Source organism: Pleurodeles waltl, chromosome 12, assembly GCF_031143425.1.
Source record: "Pleurodeles waltl isolate 20211129_DDA chromosome 12, aPleWal1.hap1.20221129, whole genome shotgun sequence".
Lineage (NCBI taxonomy): Eukaryota > Metazoa > Chordata > Amphibia > Caudata > Salamandridae > Pleurodeles > Pleurodeles waltl.
This window is the reverse complement of record NC_090451.1, coordinates 639,599,941-639,621,029: the sequence shown is the minus strand read 5'-3', so window position 1 is coordinate 639,621,029 and position 21,089 is coordinate 639,599,941. Positions and strand designations below refer to the sequence as shown.

Below are 21,089 nucleotides of genomic sequence, written 5' to 3'. Positions count from 1 at the left end.
ATTTTCCATTATTTTTTTTATTTCTCTTCTATTGCGGAGTGAATTTGAATATTGTATTGGTTACGTATCAAACACAAGACCCTATTAGCCACAAGCAAAATTAAAATTATTAATCAGGTCATGTGTTAGCCATGTTTTGATAGATGAGACCACAAGGTAGTATTTGAATGCACTCAGCTTTGACTCCCATAAGTAAAAAACATTCGCATTGACATCTAGAATCAAAGAGACCACCCAGTAATTTGAAGAAGTCAAAGTTCATGTGACAAAAATAAACTGAAGTGGTTTCAAGCAGTTGCCAATAACAAGGCCATTTCGAGATAACCCCACTCTGGGAACTGAAACAACAGATTATATAAGGGACTGGAGTGGTAATACCATAGCCTAAATACTCAGCAAATGATGATCCTGATGACTAAAAGGTATGAATATGAAGGCGTTGTGTCTTAGATGCCACTTGGACACAATCTTTGAAGAAAAAGGAGTCAAATATTTAGGCCCTCATTATGAACATGGCGGGATTTCCCGCCGTGTTCATGCTGGTGGTCTAAACACAGACCGTCAGCCCGTTGAGGACCCCGCCGGCCCAATACGCAGGGCCGGCGGGCCGAAATAGTGTTTCCGCCCACCAGAATGCTGGGCCTGGACATTGCCAACGGCTTCACATGGAACTGTCGTCAATGCCACAGTGCAGCGGGTGCAGCAGCACCCGTCGCGCATATCACTGCTCGTAAAATCAGGCAGTTACCTGCGTGACGGGGCTGTGACCGGGGCCCCAGAGCACCCCTTCTTCCAGCCTTTCCCTGGCAGGGGAAACTGCCAGGGAAAGGCTTGAGGAACACGGGTTCTTTATCCAGCCTAAGTACTCAGCAAATGATGATCTTGATGACTAAAAGGTATGGATATGAAGGCGTTGTGTCTGAGATGCCACTTGGACACAATCTTTTCAGAAAAAGGAGTCAAATATTTAGGCCTTCATTATGAACACGGCGGGATTTCCCACTGTGTTCATGCTGGTGGTCTAAACACAGACCGCCAGCCCGTTGTGGACCCCGCCGGCCCAATATGCAGGGCCTGTCGGACACAGAACTCCGCCATCGTCAGGCTGCCTGGCTGTGGTAATTTCCACCACTACCGGCATGGCTGTCTGGACTGCCATGTTCATAATTACCCCTTTAGTCCTGGAAATGGCTACTTCTCTATTAAGATATTGTAAAAACATGTCAATGCTCATGAAGCTGAGCAGTAGGTTGATGTTTTATTGTTGAAGCCATAAAACATTCAAAAAGACAAAAGGGGAGTAAAAGTGATACATTTTAGGCCTACATATGCACATTTCCTTCCTGTCAAACTTGAGTTGTGCAAATGTGTGTGTATGCTCCAAATTGTTATGATACAAAGGAAGTGCTCTGGGTAGGAGACAGGCACAATCACCAGAAACAAAAATCCTCAATGTGAAACCGGTTAACTGAGCTGTAATCTTTTTTTTTTAGGATTGGGAAGCATGTTTTCATAATAGGTATTTCTCCTGAAAGTAGATTTGTGTAAAAATCATCTACTTCCAGAGTGCCGGGGGGAGGGAGGGGGGGGGGGGGGGGGGGGCTGAGAGAGCCTCGAACAACCACTTAAATAAGAAGAGTCACAATTTGGTTCAGACATAGACCGGATGATGAAAAGAGCAGCCTGGATAGGACTTTGAGCGCCCACATTCGGATGCAAGGCAAAAACCTTCGAAGGTTTTCAGTGGCCACTGAAGAGATACTTAGAATCACATTTTGCTGGGGTGTACAGACATGTAAACCGATAAAAGCAATGGTTGTAAATGGTGACAAGGTGGTACCACTCATCAGAAACAACAGCTGTAGGGAGCGTGAGCGTAAATACAAGTAAGGGAGGATAGGAGTTAACCATAATTAAGGATACTGGCTACCTGACATAAAAAATAGACAGATTTTTGACTATGAACACTTCACCCTCCTCAGATTTAGTAGTTTTACAACACTCTTCACACACCCATGAGCTCTCTGTTCTTATTTCACGATACTCTGCAGTTTTGCTAAATAGAGTTTTTCCACTGTGCATTGCTCTGTGCCATGTATTGTGCCCCATTACTCTGATGCTCCTTGTTGATTTAAATTTTCAATTTTTTCCCAAAGTTTCTGTCCCAAGAACGTATAAGGAACCAGTGATCCTTTCGGGTCCTCAGAACCTGACCCTCACTGTCCACCAGACTGCAATCTTGGAATGCATTGCCACGGGCAACCCACGTCCCATTGTCTCTTGGAGTCGGCTGGGTAAGGATAGCAGACAAGTTGACCCAACTTACCTCTTATATATCTTGTAAGATTTGTCACACTTGCTAGTATTCTGAATTTGGGAAATTTCTGAGATGAATTAGGAATAAGTAGACCAAATGCTGGGATTTTAGGGCCCAATTGTGATATTGGCAGAGGATTACTCTGCCACAATGGTGACGGATAGCCCATTCACCGAAATCTAAATCCTGTTATATTCTATGGAATTTAGATTTCAGCGGACGGGATGTTGTGATGGTGTAACCCCTCTGCCAATATCTAAATCAGGCCCTTAGTCTGAGAGAGCAAGGCAATGTAGGGTTTATGAAAAGTGAAAAGTAGACCACGAGAAACAGGAATTGTGCAGAAAGGATTGGAACAGACAGGTCTTCCCCTAGTTCCTTGACAGTGAATATTTTACTTTTATTACATTTTCAATTTGCTGTTCCTCTTAAGGCATAAGCACGTTTTATAAATTACCAGTAAAAACACAATACCAGTAATTAACCTTCAGATTTCCTCAGGGGTCAGTCTATTAGTGACTTGAAGGAAATACCCCAAGATGGGGACGAAAAAGAAAATAGGGAGAGACAGGAAAGAAACATGTAAATAGAATGATATAGTTTTCATCTTTTTGTATGTTTCCTTTGCAGACGGACGCTCAATAGGTGTGGAAGGGATCCAGGTTCTTGGAACTGGTAACCTAATGATCTCTGATGTCTCTGTGCAGCACTCAGGGGTTTATGTATGTGCAGCCAACAGGCCGGGCACCCGTGTCCGCCGTACTGCACAAGGCATGCTCATGGTACAAGGTGAGCCTGGAAATCCATTGGTGTGCCCTTTATCTTGACAATGCTGTACTGTCTGCTTACTTTGGAATATTATTGGTATTTACAATACAGAATACCTTTGCTGTGCCCTCCTACTGGAATATGTCATTGGCTTTATTTCTTTCCCGCAAATATTGTTAGTGTCCACTTGGTATTGGAAATACCACTGTTGTACCCTTTAGCTTGACAACAACGTTGACAGGCTTCATCATTTGGTGTGCCCTCTGATGTTTTGGGGATTGCGTGCTGTGCCCTCACTTGGTAAATCCATTGACATGATTCCATGCTTGCTGAATGCTTGAAGTAGTTGTCACAACATTTCAGCCCTCTGAGGATGATTGAGCGGTTAATAACTGCTGGTACCGCACACGTGGTTAGCAGAGAGGCTTTCATCTTACTGGTACTTGTGGTGCATTACTTGGCTGGGATAGTGGGAGAATTTCTGTATACACTACATTGATCTGCAGATTCAGTCAGAGAAGTGAAAAGTTATTTCCTGATAGTGAGTGGGTGAGCGTCTTTAGTTCCAATACTGGGAATTCTTTAATTTACTCAAGGGGCTAAGGATAATTGATTCGACAACCAAGTGTTTGGAGCTTTTTGATTGGTTCCCATCCCTTACACTTCCAAAGTATTTTGAGAACAATAAGCCATACAACCAATTTTGTTGTGTAAGGACGCAAGGGATCTCACATTATATTAAAAACTGAAACCATACTGGCTGTTTGAAAGAGCGCAAACTTCTTGGATTCGGAAGACTGTTGAATGGCCTCATTAGTGAATAGTGGGGCAGTTTGCTCATTATTTTTACACCAGATGAAGCTACACTGTACTGGTCTGCGTCTATACAAGGAAGATGAACTGTAGGAATGTTGTTCATCACAGCATGTGTTTTTATCTGAAGTATTAAGTTATGAGCCATAGCAGTGGAGGATCTTTAGCATGTTGTTATAGAACAGGGATACTCAAAGTACGGCCCGGGGTGCCGCATGCAGCCCTCCTGACCTTTAATTGTGGCCCCCTGGTGAACAGCAGTACTGGGCTGCTGAACACTTGACAAAGCAGGAACATTCAGAAAGCTGTAAAACAGACATAATTTATTTACACATTAACTAAAATAATGGTAATAGATCGTTGGTGGCAGACAGAAGTCACATGAAGGCTCAGTTTGTTGTCTGCATCTGTTCGCATCCCCTTCCGCCCACCTTTCATCACCCCTACCATCACCCAGGTGGCATTGGGGCGACCCTCAGCCATGTCACAGACAGTACTTTGTGCCCCCCCTGGGAAATGTTTGCAAGTACTCATGTTATAGAAGATGATTCTGGCTAGATAACACATTTATTTTATTTTTTATTTAGAACTGGAGACATTTCATTAATGGGGAGTTCTCAGATTATTCCCGCAGAGTTCCGAGCTGGTTTAAGCATTGGATTGCTTCATAGGTTGCTTAAGCCTTGAATGTATTATCAGGTTCAAGCCTTCGTTCAGAGGCCGGTTGATTTGACCTTTAGGTGTTTTCATGGTTTGTTTTAGGTTTGAGCACTGACTTATTCTTAAGTGGATTTCAGAAGTGGTTCACTGTCTGATAGTTTTGTACTTTCTATTACTCCTGTTTTTTTTAGCATTGCGTCAGTTTTTATGGTTTGAGGCTTGGCTCACTGCTTGGCTAGCCTGGGCCTTTGGTCATTCAGTTAATGGTTTTACTGTTGGATGTTTGGTTGGTTGGTTTAAACGTTGCTTCTCTGTCACCCTGGTTTGAACTTTGGATCACTGTCTCATTTATTTCAGCTTGGATCCTCAGTCTGAATGGCTTTAGCCGTGGGCCGCTGTCACATTCATTTGAGCAATGGTTGTCTGTTGAGTTAGATTACATTTTGATCAAAGACCGTTTTTTAACCCTGGAACTTTGTAAAATTGATACGAGCATTAGATCACAGACTTGCTTGTTTCAGTTTTGGGTAACCGTCTGGTTGGTTTGGGATCTAGGTCACTTTCTATCATATTGCGTTACTGAACACTCCTTGGTTTGTTTGAGCTTAGTGTTTCACTGTGGTTAATAAGATATTCTGCTTGCTCCTGCTTTGGTAGGAGTCTTGGGGTATTTGTTTTTTAACATTGGGTTTGGAGGATTGTTCACTCTAAAACTGGTTCGAAGACTGAGATGTTTCCTGGCTGATTAAAGTTGTGAGACATGTCCTATTTGCTTTGACTCATTTACTTTTATTTTTCAAGAGACTAGCATTAGCTCACTTTCTGGTGGGTTGAAATAGCGGGTTGTTATCTGGCCTTAGTTTTCCCATGGTTGGTTTCAGCATTTTTTATCTGTCTGTATGTTTTAAGTTTTGAGTATCTAGTTAGAGTGTCTGAACTACAAATATGCAGAGTCAGATACGTTCTCTTGTTGTTTTGTTAATGTGAGTTCTCTTTAATTATTTTTTATCTGGTAACTGACTGGCCACTTAATATCAACATTTGGGTTGAAAAGCGGGCCAGCCTTCTGTTGGTTGGAGCTCCAGCCCCCTAGTTGCTCGGTTTGAGTCATGGGTTTCTCTATTTTCTCCCTGGTTGGTTCAAAAGTCACATCTCTCTGTGGTTGGGTTGAGTCAAGGGTGACTCGCTTGATGCTCAAGTTACTCCCTAGTTGTACTGGTCAGTGCATCACTGTCAAGTTCATTTAAGCGAAGGGGGCATACTGGTTGGTATTTGTATCGGAGGGAGTTCAGCGATTGACAAATGAGAAAAACAAAGGCTTTGAATGGTGCTTATAGGAGAAGTGTGGGCGCTGCTTGTGGGAGCAGATGGAAGACCCTTGCAGCCTTTTAATACTTTACCATCATTTCTCATCTGGGCTCCTTAACAAAGAATGGCCTCCAGGCTGGTGACCTAGGCCTGACATCTGCTGGTCAGACGGTCCATCCCTCTTGTCCAGCCAAGAGACCAAGCAAGGGGAAGGAAGAAAGTCCCTAGAAAACCCCTTGACCCTGAACTCCAACCTTTGACCTGGTAGGCCTTGAGATAAAATAAATAGGGCGAGGGACAATGCCTTGGTCTCTGGTGTTGTTCCTGCATACTGATGGATTGATGGCACCTTATTGAACATCGGAGGGGGGAAGGGTGAGAGAGTGAGAAATGTCCGGGATCTTTTCATTTCTCATTGTTCGCAGCTGTTCAATGTGAATTGTCCATGTCTGGCTCTGCCACATTCAATCTGTCCCATAGTCAGGCTTCACATTATTGTTACTGAGCCGTGTCCAGCACTGTCGACCCCCATGACCGCTTCTATGTCTTCATGTTAAACTCGACAATACATATTTATAAAAAATTAACCAAGCAAAGTGAATATCTAACTTAAAAGCGGCTTTACAATCTTTATTCCTATTTAATATCCAAGTATGCAAAATGTACAGTTCATTCCAATAAGACTGCATGATTTTCAATTATGTGTGAAATCCGAGTAGCTACAAACTAGGAACGTAAAGTACATGTAATTTTAGTATGCATGTTTAATCTTGATGTCAATCTTACTTGGGTTACGTGGCACCTAATACTATTTAAACTCATAATTGATGCACAATATAGTTTCATCAGTGATTGTACAAATACTCTTGTCATGTGTGCCCCCAGTTCTCAGTGGTTATTTTTTATTCTGTTTTGTATGCACACTTAAAGTTTAATAGTAGTGCTGCCATTATTCAAAACTGGATACTTTATTTTATTTATTTTAAGACGTGTTGTGCATCATAAATACTCAATAGAGCCCAGCCACCTATCAAAGTATGTCTAATCCATCCAAGAAAAACTCAGCATATATCACAATCTCTGGGACATATTCAGTGTAGAATAAAGGTGATATATTGGTGCAGTAGGGTCAGTTATGTCCCTTGTACTTATACAAATCCAACACATAGATATTAACATACAAAATACAGACCCAGAGCCTCCTTTCGCTTTCCTAATGAAAAATAAAGTTTTATTTGGCGACCAGATATCCAAAAATTGTTTTAGTGTTATCTTTTTGGCTACTGTAAAGCGGGTAATACTTAGAATTTCATATATGTTTAGAAGGTATGTGTGAAATTTTGTCTGATGGGTCATGCCATTTTCCTTTTAAAATAATATTATTATGCCTACTAATATCCACAAGGTTGGCTAGGATAGCAGAGTCATCACTTCCCTTTTAAAGTTGAATGTGTTGGTTGTGTTTGATTGCACTTGTTCTAAAGGCCCAAACATAACCTTTAAGTACAACAAGGAAATATAAGTAGGCAAGGCCACTGTGGGGATGTAAACTAGCTCTAGCATGTGCAGTTGAGGGATCATAGAGGGGCAGCAGACACAGCGAGAGAAATAGGGCTACAAAGGGTTGACGGAGGGAGAGCATTGGGATAAATGGTACAAAGTGTAAAAGATGGACGAGATAAAGACAGAAGATAGGGATAAGGGAAGAATGTGTTAAACAGAAGGAATGGGGTAAACAAAAGGACAAGTGCTGTTAGAGTAAGACAAAGAGCAGATAGAGGGGGGACATGGACTATTTATTGCCACACAAAAACACCTTTTAATAAGACAGCATTCCAAAGGTACATGCAGAAGTGGTCTTTCAAGTGTGTGGGGTTGGGGGGAGGGGGGGGGGGGGGTTGAGATCTGGAGTCAGGAAAATAGCATATAAAAGCAGATGGTGCCATGTTGTCATGGGCAGGTCCAAGTGCACAACATATAACCCACCCCCCATACACACACACACACACACACATATAACCCCTAACCCTCCAGCTAATAGCAGCCTATAAGGGAGCAACTCCTGCCCCTGACTTTGAGTGCCAGAGCCCTGGAGTGAGCTGGCCCCATTCTCTGCCCTTTTAATTAATGACACAGTGAGGGGTGGGGGAGAGGTTCATTCAGTGAAGGGGGGCTGGCCTGAGGAGGGGCTCTTCGCAGCTCTGAGATCAATTGCTCTTTCATTTATGAAAGGAAAACAAAAAGAAAAAAAAGCAGCATGCATAATATCATGACTCCACTTCTAGACACCCCTCCAGTGGAGGGGGTCTTCTCTCACCCCCCACTCCGCCGGATCACTTCAGCTGCAAATGAGAATCTGTTTTTAAAACACTGATTTCTTGAAATTATTATTTTCTCTGCGAAGAGAACAGCCCCATCTATCACTCCACATAGCAAGAATGTTGGGTCCTAATAGAGCTGCTCCAGTGCAAAGTGCAAAAACACATTTTGAATACAATTTACATTTCAAACGGGCGTCAGTTAATAAAAAACGGAAGAGGCACATTATTAATTATCAAATTAAATAACGACATTCATATGAAATAGGTTTCAAGTATTAAATGTAAATATGTGCTTTATTTCATGCGCTTATAGAAAGAGCAGAGAAAAATTTATCTCATATAGCTTTTCCATACAAATTTACCCGTGATAATTGCCAAAAAATAGAGGCATTAATCTAAACAAAGATTTTTCATCACAGTTTTTCCTAATGTGATTAATGGAGCACTTTCACTGATCTCTCTGTTTTTAAGCAGAAATAGCACAATTTTGTCTATTTTCTTAAATTCCATTTTTTTTTTTTTTTTTGTGGACAGACTAAACTAGGAAAGCGCTGAAATCATACCTAATTTGTGATGTTCAGCACCGGTCCGTGTTGGCTGGATCCATGCCATCTATATTTGCAGGACAATCACTAACAATGTCAATGAATCCTTCTCAGAATCATTGTATACTGCATCCAAAAAAAATGAATTGGCTTTGGCTGTGAGGACAAGCACGGGATACGTCAATGGTTGTGTGGAGCACGTATTTAACTATAACATAATAGGTGCTAGTATTATTCAACTCTGGAAAGCTCAATTTTTAGATATCTGAGGGGCAAATGGGTGTAGGTACCCCCAGCATTTGAACCAAGGACTTGAGGATATGAACAGATCTCCACAGATAATATGTACCCTACAGAGCCCTCTAACCTGAGTGTGCTAGGGGTGCCCCTGAAATCCATGCATCTCTTCGAGGGTGTGCACAAATAATGGCTCAGCAGAGAAAATTGCCAAAGGACCCAAGCGCTGAAGGCAGAAGGGTGAGTTATGTCTCTGTATTATGGCCAAGGTGGCAGGACAATATGCGTTTGGAAGGAGCAGATAAGGTCCAGCCTATTAAAGTCCATAACCGGAACGAATGGACAGAGTATTGAAATAGTGCCCGCTCTCCGAATGAGCCACCAACGCCCCTTAATTACCCAGGTAATAGGACGGGAGATGTCCCCATGTCCTCTGTGTGACACTGTCTGCATCAGTTCCGGTCCTCAAATGCACCATTTCGTCCCACACCGCTTTCTCTCCTTAACACATTTGGTGACAAAAAGAATCTGGATATTGCACGTCGTATGAACCACTTTTTTGCACTACCACGGACTAGCAGCTAGTTAAATTGCCACAAGCGTCATCGGCTGCTGCTTCCTATGAAAGAGTAAGATAACATAACTAAGCGTGCACTATATGCCGGGTTATGTTCGTTTGTGTATGAAGTTGGACGAAGTCCACGGTGCCCATTCCACCAAAGCATCCTTCGAAATGCTAATGGCTTGACTTACAAAACTTTTCGTGAGCCCTGGTTTTACTTGGGTGTACAGAAAATGTCACTGACAAAAAGTGAAATATTGTGATTTGTAGGATCAGGCGTTTATCTTCTGAGATGGAACTTAAGACTGGAAATTCCACAGCGCAGATTTTCTGCAGGTGCAGGTGGTAACAGACGTGGTCTGAGGAGAGGGTTGCAGGTAACCATTGGGAGTGTAGTGAAGACCCACAAAGGCATAACTGTTGTGTTGTGTTGTCTTGTGTTACATTGTTTGATGGCATTTGTACAGCACATGTATGCTAATAGTAAAGCCCCTAAGCAGTCGCTCAAATAGGAGATCTACACACTTAGGGGCATATGTATACTTTTTGACGCAAAACTGCGCTAACGCTGTTTTGCATCAAAAAGTATAGCGCCAGCTTGGGCCATTCTACAGCGCCAGCTGGGCACCATATTTAAGGAATGGCGCAAGCCAGCGCTAAGCTTGGGCTAGTATCCCCCCAAAAAAGACGCTAGCCGGGTGGTGGTATGGGAAAAAGAGGCTGTGCGACAAAAAATGACGGTATGCTGATTAACAGCAAAAATCATACCGGCAACCAGCCTAGCATCATTTCTTGACGCACAACCCCCCAACAATGACTCCAGTCATAGTGAAGACAGGAGTCATGCCCACCACCCCAATGGCTAGCACAGGGGACCTGTGTCCCCTGGGCATGGCCATTACACCCAGTGCCAGACAGGGGGCCCCATGTAAGGGCCCCCAATAGCACTTTCAAAAATATTTAAAACATACTTACCTTATTAATCTGGGATGGGGGTCCCCCATCCTATGGGGTCCCTCTGGTGTGGGTGGGGGTGTTCCTGGGGCTTGGGATGCTCACCTGTGGGGCCATTCCATGGTGTTTGACAATGGAAATGGGTCCACAGGTACCTTAACCCCTGGTCAGAACCAGGCATTAATTAATGACATTAAGCAAGCTTAGCCTCATTATTTGGGTCCGCCTCCCACCGGTGTATCATTTTTGCACAGGGGATAAATATGGCGCTAAGGGCTTAGCGTCATTTTTTGGATGGGAACGCCTGCTTTGTATCTCATTGATGCAAGGTGGGTTCACACACCCAAAAAAATGATAACTCCAATATTTTGACGCTAGACGGGTCTAACGTAAAAATATAAATATGGATTTAAGTTTGCGATGTTTTAGCGTAAAAAAATATGACGCTAAAACAGCGCAAACAACGTATAAATATGCCCCTTAGAGACAGATTTATCAAGCCTTTTTGCCACCGAAAAGTCATCCAAACTTATGAAATGCAGTGTTCTAGGTAAAATATTTACTTTCCAGCACAAGAATGTTTTGGGGCTTGGAAAGCTGCCTTTAAAGTGGCTCATATAGCACTTTACGCTGCTTTGCTCTGCTTCGCATCAAGACAGTTCCGTTGGTGGTACTGCCATTTCTACAAATATTGTGAAGACCTTACATCAAAAAATAACGCCTTAAATAATGCTTTTATTTCTCCTAGTGTGTTACACACTGCATGTGTGCTGCACTGTACAGCGCACATCAAATGTTTGAAATGTTTTTTAAGTTTGTCTATGAGTAGGATTTTTTTTCACTGGAAAGTCACCTTTCCAGTACAAAATCTATACTAGAAGCACACATACAGCGTTCACCATGGTGCAAAGGTGTGTGCATGGCGCTAGGCAGCCCGTTTATGTACCAGTTCGGGGGAAGAGAGCAGCAGCAGGAGGTCACACTCGGTACATGTGATTTTGGGCTCTTTCCTCCCATGCGTAATGCAGCAACTTTGGTTGCTGAGCTGCGCTGAGCTACAATTTAGTAAATGTTCCTTTTAAAGTGGCAATACAATACTAGATCCAACTATAAGTTGAATACTATTAGTATTTACTCATTTAAGTTTACCCCTTTGTTTCACCACTTGTAAGGTTCACTTTTGTATAAAATAGGCTCTAAATAACATTTTGATATGGTCACCCATGTGGCACACCAAAAACTGGCTGGTAGCAGGTTAGATGTATGATTAACAAAATCAGTGGACATCACATGACTAGTCACTGAAGGGCATTCACATTTGTAATTTCAGATTATAAACAAATCCATGAAGCAGATATTAGGTCAAGCAACGGAGCTATCCCACTGGATAACTGCAAGGAAGACCACCTAGGTGAAGGCATGCATAGGCCACTGAAGGCAGACAGAGAATTTAGTGATAGAATTTGCATGCACAGGACACGTATTCAGATATGTATTATAATGCTCTACTAGGAGCATGATACTACAAGCTCAGTCCCTCTGCAGGTTACACTGGCTCCAATTGATCACACGGTATCCTGTGGAACCTCTTGACACCCCACACAGAACCTTGACAATATATAACATCACAACAAGGAAAGGAAGTAATTGCAACCTGTAGGAAACATGGAAGCATTTACAGAAAACTATACTATAAGTATGTTTTATTATGCTCCACTAGGAGCATGATACTACAAGCTCAGTCCCTCTGCAGGTTACACTGGCTCCAACTGATCACAAGTTATCCTGTGGAACCACTTGACACTCCACACAGAACTTTTACATGATATAACATCACAACAAGGAAAGGAAGTAACTGCAACCTGTAGGAAACCTGGAAGCATTTACAGAAAACTATACTATAAGTTTATGAGCTGCCAATGCTGTTTTCTAGTTTCTTCTTAACTTTTCTTTCCAAAAAAGCTCAAATCACTCAGAAATTAATACGACTGTCTGTACTACCGATTGATGAAAAGGGTTTTGGTGCCCATTCTAGTGGCTTAGAATCAAATATTTTACAAAAAGTACTTTATTCATTAACTAACACATTTTAGGATTGGACTTCAGGGACAGCTTCCAGGGCCTAGTTTCTTGGTCTGAAGCACCCAGAAACTCGGGCTTGACCCAGAATAGGTTCTTTTGAAGGATGGGAGCAGCCGTCCCCAGGGTGATGAATGGTCAGAAGGAAAGACGATGGCATGAATTCATATGACTTGATTATTGTGTTTGTATAGGGTGGGTGCTGCTTCTCAACTGCAGAGGACTGAGGCAGTAAAGAGCGGGAATCATCTGAGAGCCATATGGAGAGCTGATCCCTTAAGCTTGGTTAATGGTGACGAAACGTAGGTAAAACGGTCAGATGGGTTCAGTCTTGTGCTTCAGTCCTGTGATTGCAGAGGTCTCATGATAAAACTTTGTGAATTCCATTGGGCGGAATGAGGGTCGTTTTTAGGTACTGACTGTTGGCTTCTTGTTGGTTAGTTTGTGACAGGCAAATCAACAGTCATCCCGGTGTCTAGACCCGTAGAGCTTTACTTTGTACAGAAGATGCAACTTCACTGGCAACCATTGGCACAATATCATCTCCAGCATAATGTGATTCAAGAACAGATTTTTCAACTTAATGTCTGGTGTAATTTTGCTTGCAAGTGGTTGCAGCAATGGTGATCTACAATACCAATGGTACAAATCTGGGTCACAGGAGAGGGCCAGCTGTGTCAGTATGCAAACACAAGGTAAAAAGACAGGCAGGGTCCAGGTGGATAGATCCCCTACATAGGATGCACTCTTGATACATATTACCTCTTGATGAAGTTAATGTGTAAGTGTAGTAACTCCTGCTGTAGTCTGGATGTGTAACGTAGGAAATACAATGACGAAGAGAGAGGTTTTGAGTTTCCTTATGACTTTAAGAAGGTCCTAGCACACACTGGGGATGATTCAGCCTCCAGGGTGCTCTCATCCGACCTCCTAACTTTGAGTTTGTGTATTTGAAGTTTTATGTACCATTGAGAATATGTTATTTTTTTGTGGAGGTGTTTTCCTGCAGGTAGTTGGTACCTGTTGACAAATTGGCTTTAAATAGACTTTGGTTGACAGTGGAGTTTTGAAAAAGTTATTTATGTCTCCAAAAAAAGAATGAGTGGTTAACGTCACCCCAGGGCTTTAAGTGGACTAGGTCCTGCCGGTTCTCAGCATTGGCAGTTCCAAAAAGCAGGTGCTGAGGCAGGTCCCTATCGAGTTTCCCATTTTTCCCCTCGATCTCAGGGTGAAAGAAAATCTTAACTCCGCAGAAGTACCACCCTAGGCTGCCTTTGATGTAACTTCAAAGAGACTAGTTATAGTTCTTAAATATATGTCAAACAAATTGGTCATGAAACAGCACTCTCAGCTGCTGGTGCAAGGGTTGGGGATAGACCAACATCCCCGAGTTTAATAGCAAATCCAAAAAGATGACGCTGCACTCCCAGAAGCTTTTCGATTCCAAGTGTTGAATGATGATTGAGAGTGTGATGACAATCATCATTAAACACTTGGAATCGAAAAGCTCCTGGAAGTGCAGTGTCACCTTTTTGGATTTTATATATATATATATACATATATATATATATATATCACAAAAAAGAAAGGAATGGCAGAGCTGCCAACTTTGGAGCTGGGGAACCAAGTTCGAGTCTCGGCACAGGCTCAACATCTTGTGATTGTGGGCAAATCACTTCATCTCCCCGTTCCTACCAAAAATGAATGTGTCCTTGTGGAAACTAACTGGTGCTCATGTAAAGAGCTTCAATACCTTTGGATACCTCCGGGTCGAGTTAGCACTATACAAAGCTGCAAAAAAAAAAAAGATATATATATTTTTTTTTTGCAGCTTTATATAGCGCGAACTCAACCCGAAGGTACTCAAAGGTATTTACATGAGCACCAGTTATTTTCCACAAGCACACATTAATTTGCCATAATGCCTCAAAAATGACAGATTGGATTGACCATATATAAGAGGAAAGTGAAAAGGGACTCGCTAACCGTGAGCAAGACTCTAAATGAGTTGAAAGGCGTTGGTGGCTGTGTAACTTAAATAAAGACTGCAAAACTGAACTTTGTGGCGTGCAGTGAATCTTTTTATTGGAATATATATATATATAAACACACACACAGAAAGCAGCAGCAAAATACCAGTTGGTCGGTATACTTTGCAAAGCACAGATTAATAGCTTATGAGTTTTTAAACCACTCCCTTTATTTACATTGGCCATGCCCTTTAGAGAGACCCCCAGTCTTTTCATCCCACTTAAAGCCCTGCATCACCCCAGAGTGCATCTCTCTTCTGGTTTCTGCAGAAATAAAACTGAACTTGTCTACCGTTTTATGTACTTGTGGTAAAATTCAACGGTTAAACAGCCACTCCGACTTTGTTTCTTTGAGTTTTGTAAAACACTGGACGTCATTGCCAAACTGCTCCAGAGCATATCTCCCGTGGGAACATGTAGGAGCCTTGTGCACCTGCGTTGTGCCTTCGCTTTTATTTATTAGATGAGGATACTTCTGATTAGCCACTGTGAAGCAGTTTAACAATCCAGCTACAATCCTGGACTTCTGATGTACGAATCCTTTGCCCTCAGGAGCTTCCCACAAGGGGGAGGGGCGGAAATCAAGGAGGCCTGCGAAGGCGCCTCCCTCTCCCCCCATCACCTCCCCTCCCCCTCCCTGCTGGATGGTACAGTCTCCAGTTATCTGTCTCGGTGTAACACCGCGCAACAGTGGGTCCGAATCCCAGTACGGTCCAAAGGCAGGTGGCATGTCGAGCTCTGCATAACTGTTATAGCAAAAATTATTATTATTCATCATCTCCTGATCCATTACTGGGATCCAAGTGGCAGCACCTAAACAGCAAAACCAGCTTCAGCAATAGGGCTGGACGAATGCTTTCATGAGAAAGGCAAACATAGCCACAATCTGTGCCAATGTCTATTTCACTAAGAACCCCCGTCACAACAGGGCAGAAGGATGAAAGATTTCACGAAAGGCTGCTGCCTCTTGTCTCGCGGTGGCTTTTTTTAATGATATCGTGAAATCATTCAGAATTCAGGACACTGAAGTTAGTTACAAGCTGTCTGTCAGCTGTGGGTACGAAAACTGCTGAAGGAAATCCGCGAATCACCAGCCAGATGCAGCGCAAAACTTTCTCCTTTTTTAAAAATCTAAGACACACTATTAGTTTTGCATGATTTCGAGCCTAGTCTTAGAAGTAGGTGTAAAATGCTTACTTGCTCTGCAGATGGTTCTGTACAGTGTACAGAGTGCAGAGGTGCCTGTAGATTACAGGTAGCGTTTGCCATGCATTTTCTTCCGAATTGGCCTCAAACTGATGGGAATTCTACACAAGTTCAAAAACTTGACAGCGAGGCCAGGAAACTTCAGTAGATGAGTAAAACTACTTTGGTTCAGGAAGCTTTACACTGTTAATTACTTTATTGAGAAAAGTGTCTATAGAATCACATGCACGATAAGGAATGGAATCTTTATTCCTATCCACGTGTAAGCACCTCTCTGAAGGACCCCAAAACGTCAGCTCACCTCACTCTGCATTCATGAGAAACGAAAACTTAGAAACTGATGCAGATAGTCCAGCCTTTTCATTTGAAAGGGTCAATTTCAAACACTAATATACTAGGAATCCTGCTGGTCTAGAGCAGTTGTGGCGGCTGCAAACTTCAGACAAGAAGCAATCTTAATCCGAAATACAAACCTCACTTTGCCACTGCTGTGCTGGCTAGAATGCTTTGATAAAGCTATGTGGAATTTCCGAAGTTCAAGGCAATAAAGCCCAGGTTATCCCTCCAGAGACAGAGTAAGACCAGTTCTGGTCCTAGAACATGGAGCATCTCTGACCATCCAAGAAGACTATCCGAGGATGAAATGTTTTTATTGATCTTAGTTCTTTTTGCAGTGTGCTTATGTGACAAATGGAAACTACAGAGTGCATAAAAGACCGTGGCGGGTGGGGGAATAACAGGTAAGCAAAATAAGTCAGAGTCAAAAAGGTTGTTGGGCGAGGTGGGGGTTCAGTGGTTTGCAAGTTGTCAAGCCAATTTTGTCTCAACAGAAAGATATAGCAGATAATGCGATAACCACAGTTTGAGCTTGGGCTCGGTTCTAGTGTGGAATTCGGTGATGAAGTCCTACTAAGCACCGAAGGCCACAGGGATGGATTCTCTTGGACTGTAAGCAAGTAGAGGCCTTCCATGTTTGCAGGGGGCCAGCACATTTTAGGCAGCACCAGTATATGTTTGAAGAAATGACTGCCTCGTATGTTCAGCCCTTGTCATCCCTGCTGAAGTTTTAAGCGTTAGGGCAAACCCTGCCTTCGTGTTAGGTTCATGAGGGACAGAGGCCTCTTAGTAATCTTATTGAGGGAAACCACTCACTAATTTCATAATGTCCTCAGCAGCTGGGTTAAATGCTGTATTTATAACATCTGAGCCGATCTTTGCCGATTTGAATTGAATACCAAGGAGCATCAAGTCCGTCACAATGTCTGAGGGAGAAGCCATGCATAAGCGGCCCTGAGCTTTCTACAGTTCTTACGACGCCTTCCTTTGCACCTTGTATACCTTGGGGAGCACGCCGAGAGGAGCGATTCTCGAGCTATAGTGAGAGGGGGCACTAAACCCACCGGTCACAAGACCCGCACCCACAGAAGAAAGGGCCATGAGCTGCTTCTCCGAGCTTTGTGCGCGCTAAGCTGGGTTTCTGTGACCCGGCGCATAAGGAACCTCATTGATGGATCACGCCGGCTCCCTAATGAGATGCGCAGCAATCGCTGCAAGTTACCCACACAGTCTGCTGCACCCGTGTTACCCCTTTAGAGTCAATGGTGGCTGATGCGACATCTGCCCCCGTTGCCCTTTCCCACACTGACACGGAGTGCTGGGGCTATTGTTAAGTCCTGGGGGAGGCAGCGCAGACGGGACAGGCCAGGCCAGCTGGTCAGCAGGACTGAGGTTTGTCCTTTTTTAGGATGACCAAAGATCTGACTCTTCATTTGCTATCTTGTGACAATGTTTATACATTAGATGCCAATAAGAGAAGGGCATTTACTTAGCCACTTAAGCAATTTTTGTGATGATGTTTAATGTGAGTGATTGGGTTTTTGGATTAATTGCTTTTAATTTTGTGCATAATTACGAATGATTGTTATTTACTGTACCTTATGTGATAGGATTTTAGTATTTCCGTATATATGGTACTCCTTTATGCATTTGCTGTGCAGCTGAAAGCATGTAGGAATATGGGTGTCATCATGTTGTGTCTTTATGCATGCGAATCAGTACAGTGAATGTGTTTGCTACTATTTTTGCTGCATTCATACTTTTTTTATGTAGCATGTATATTTGTTTTGTGCTACATGTTTACAGCATTGGCGGCCGTTCACATGGGTGAACAAGTTGACTGGAGGATTAGGTGTGGGACAACTTAATCAATGAAAAATGTAGTAAAAATGGTGTGGGTTAAGTTGCATGGTTTGCTTAAGCTGCCACTTGCTGGCTAGGCTAAAGGGCCAATTGCTTTACAGCGTCCATTTGTTTGAATATGGATCTCCTGTATCTGCTTGTGATGTAGGTACATCATGTCTGCTACGTGTATTGAATGCTCGTATAAATGACACTGCATCTGATGTAACTTCTTAAGTTTAGTCAAGTTCATCCCGTTTTCCTTTGTTCCATAAACACGCACTTCTAATGTTCCTGTATCTGTTTTTAAGTGGTTTTGCAAGCATTCGTCGTTCCTGCTGTGTCAGTATATCTTTCATTGCATCTGCTGTAGCTGTTAATGAAGCTTGCCCTGCATCTCTGTTCCTGTTCGTGTTAGTGAAAGTTGCACTGCATCTACAATGCCTTTAAGAGTAAGCACAGCTTGTATTGCGTTTGCTGTACAGCGTGGCTTTACAAGTTCAAGATTGCCCCGATATGAATGCACTTTGTTAGAAATCTAATCCACTAATGTTCTACTCCAGTCCGGCCCTGGTGGTGTCCTCTTGCAGGTGGCCATGAACAGCCTGCATACACACCGTTCAGATAACTCCGGGATTTCGAGTTTCAGCTTCACAGTTCTGACAGAAACTGAAAGTCTATAAACATGTCTTTCTCGTGTTGTCACAAGACACTTCCCGGAACTGAGAGGTGATCTCTGCCACTGACGCAGATACTTCCGGGACCCTGTCGTGAACTGTGTGGGTCATCTCTCCCGGGAATGCAGTTAGTTGGGGACACAGTTGTACATGCAAGGGTATCCGTAAAGTTATCTTGCCCTCCACTGAGCATACACTTCCAAGGGAATGGGCCTGACCTTGTGAGGGCGATCTCTTCACACTTCTGGCGTCTCGATTTAGATAGTTCAAATGACATGAAGGATTTCGTTTAGTGTGCAATGCTGCCATCAAGCGGCTGAAAGTTGGTTAGCCCACGTATGTCCTCGAGAATGGTCACTGGCTGTTCTTTAGGCTTGTGGTAAATCCCTTGCTTCAGTTCTAGTAAACATATGACTGATAGAGTGGCACCGCGAGCTGCCTGGCCAGGAAATCACTTAAAGGTGCACTCCATTTCATTTGAATAGTCTTTCTTTGTGTTTTGTAGTACTACTGATATATTGAGTATTGTAGGAAAGTACCCTCTTTTTGGCATGCTTACCCCCACTTTTTGCCTGTTGTCAGTATGCTTTGACTGTGTTCACTGGGATCCTGCTAACCAGGACCCCAGTGACTGTTCTCTCTCCCATTAAACTTGGTTGCTTTGACCACCAACACCACACATTTGGCATACTGGTGCCCCCTTATAAGTCACAAGTATAGGGTACCCAGGGCATTGTAGCACCAGGGGTCCCCCATGGGCTGCAGCAAGTATTAGGCCACCCATGGGGAGCCCATGCAAAGTGTATCTGCAGGCCTGTCATTGCAGCCTGCGTGAAAGGGTGCATGCACCAGGTCACACACAGTAAGTCACACCAATGGTAGGCCCTCCTAGCTCAGAGGGCAGGGTACAGGTACCTGCGTGTGAGAGTACCCTGCATGAACACAGGTGCACCCACGAACTCCAGCTCCATTGTCCTGGACTTTGTGAGTGGAGAGGCACCATTTTAGGCGTGTACTGGACATAGGTCACTACCTATGTCCAACTACATAATGGTAACTCAGAACCTGGGCATGTTTGGTATCAAACATGTTGCAATCATACCCCAATACTGTTGCCAGTATTGGTTGTATGATTCCATGCACTCTGGGGGGTCCTTAGAGGACCCCAGCATTGCTCTTACCAGCTTTCTAGGGGTTTCCAGGCAGCCCAAGCTGCTGCCACCCCTCAGACGGGTTTCTGCCCTCCTGCATAAACCAGTCCTCACCGGTTCAGGGACCTCCAGGCCCTGCTCGTGTGCAAAACTAGACAATGGAAAGGAAAGTGACCACTCCACTGTCCATCACCACCCCAGGGGTGGTGCCCAGAGCTCCTCCAGATGGCCCCTTGATTCTGCCAACTTGAATCTAAGGTGGGCAGAGGCCTCTGTGAGCATCTGAGTGGCCAGGTCAGGCAGGTGACGTCAGAGCCCCCTCCTGATATGTGGTTACCTGGCTAGGTGACCCATCCCCCTTCCCCCTTCCAGGGTTATTTAGGGTCTCCCTCGTGGGTAGGTCCTCAGATTTAACGGGCAAGACTCCAGCAGGACTCCTCTGCACCGTTTACTTCGACTTCTGGCCACTGGAAACACAACTGAATTCCATAGGAACCTACAACCTGCAGCTACTGTGACAACTCTGCTCTGCAACATTGTTTCTCCACATCCTTCCAGCAACTGCAACATTTCCTCAGCAGTGCATCCTCTGAGGGCGGCAAGTCTTCAGCCTGCACAATAAGCAAGAGGGAATCTCCCTTGGAGTGAAGGAGTCACTTCCCTGCCTCCACGGGCACCAACTTAACAATAACCGGCTGCGTGAATCTACTCTCATACTGAGCTGTGTGGATCCTGCATCTTGGGTGGTGGTCTGGAGTGGTCCCCTTGGTCCTCTCTATCAGCCTTCCAACTTTGGTGAAGGTAAGCCCTTGCCTTCCCATGCAGGACCGTACCCTCGTGCACTGCTTCTATTGCAGTTGCCATGGCTTGTTGACATCTCCTCCAAGGGATCTTCAGGCTCCGTGTAGCCCCAGCCACCAGCACTCTTTCCTGCTATGCACAGCCCTCTGCCTGCTTCGGTGACGTGGGACCTCTCTTCAGGTGTGCTGTGTGGGCCTCTCTGCAACTCATGGGCTCCTTGCCTGTGGGCCTTCTGTGGGGGCTGCCTCCTTTTCTTTGGACTGTCTGCACTGCTGAGGGTCACCTGGGACCCCCTCCCCCCCTCCCCCCCCCCCCCTCATGGGTTGAGTTCCTTTGGGCCTTGCTGGTCCCTGGCAGCTCCACTTTTCCTCCAACCGTGACAACTGCCTTTGCCAAGGCTTGTTGGTGGTTTTTCCACACCACAGACTGACTGCAATCCTTTATCCGGCGTGGGACGTTGACTGCATCACCCAGGAACTCTT

The 21,089-nt window shown here is 44.0% G+C and overlaps 1 protein-coding gene across 3 annotated transcripts in view; it reads left to right on the top strand.

Moving 5' to 3' along the window:
* LOC138268480 (immunoglobulin superfamily DCC subclass member 3-like) overlaps positions 1–21,089 on the top strand; it is a 108,360-nt gene that overhangs the window by 27,216 nt on the left and 60,055 nt on the right. For all 3 annotated transcript variants that reach the window (XM_069218186.1, XM_069218185.1, XM_069218187.1), the window contains exons 5-6: positions 2,157–2,294; positions 2,948–3,106. In XM_069218186.1, the coding sequence (XP_069074287.1) occupies positions 2,157–2,294; positions 2,948–3,106 (297 nt within the window). The remainder of the gene's footprint in view (positions 1–2,156; positions 2,295–2,947; positions 3,107–21,089) is intronic.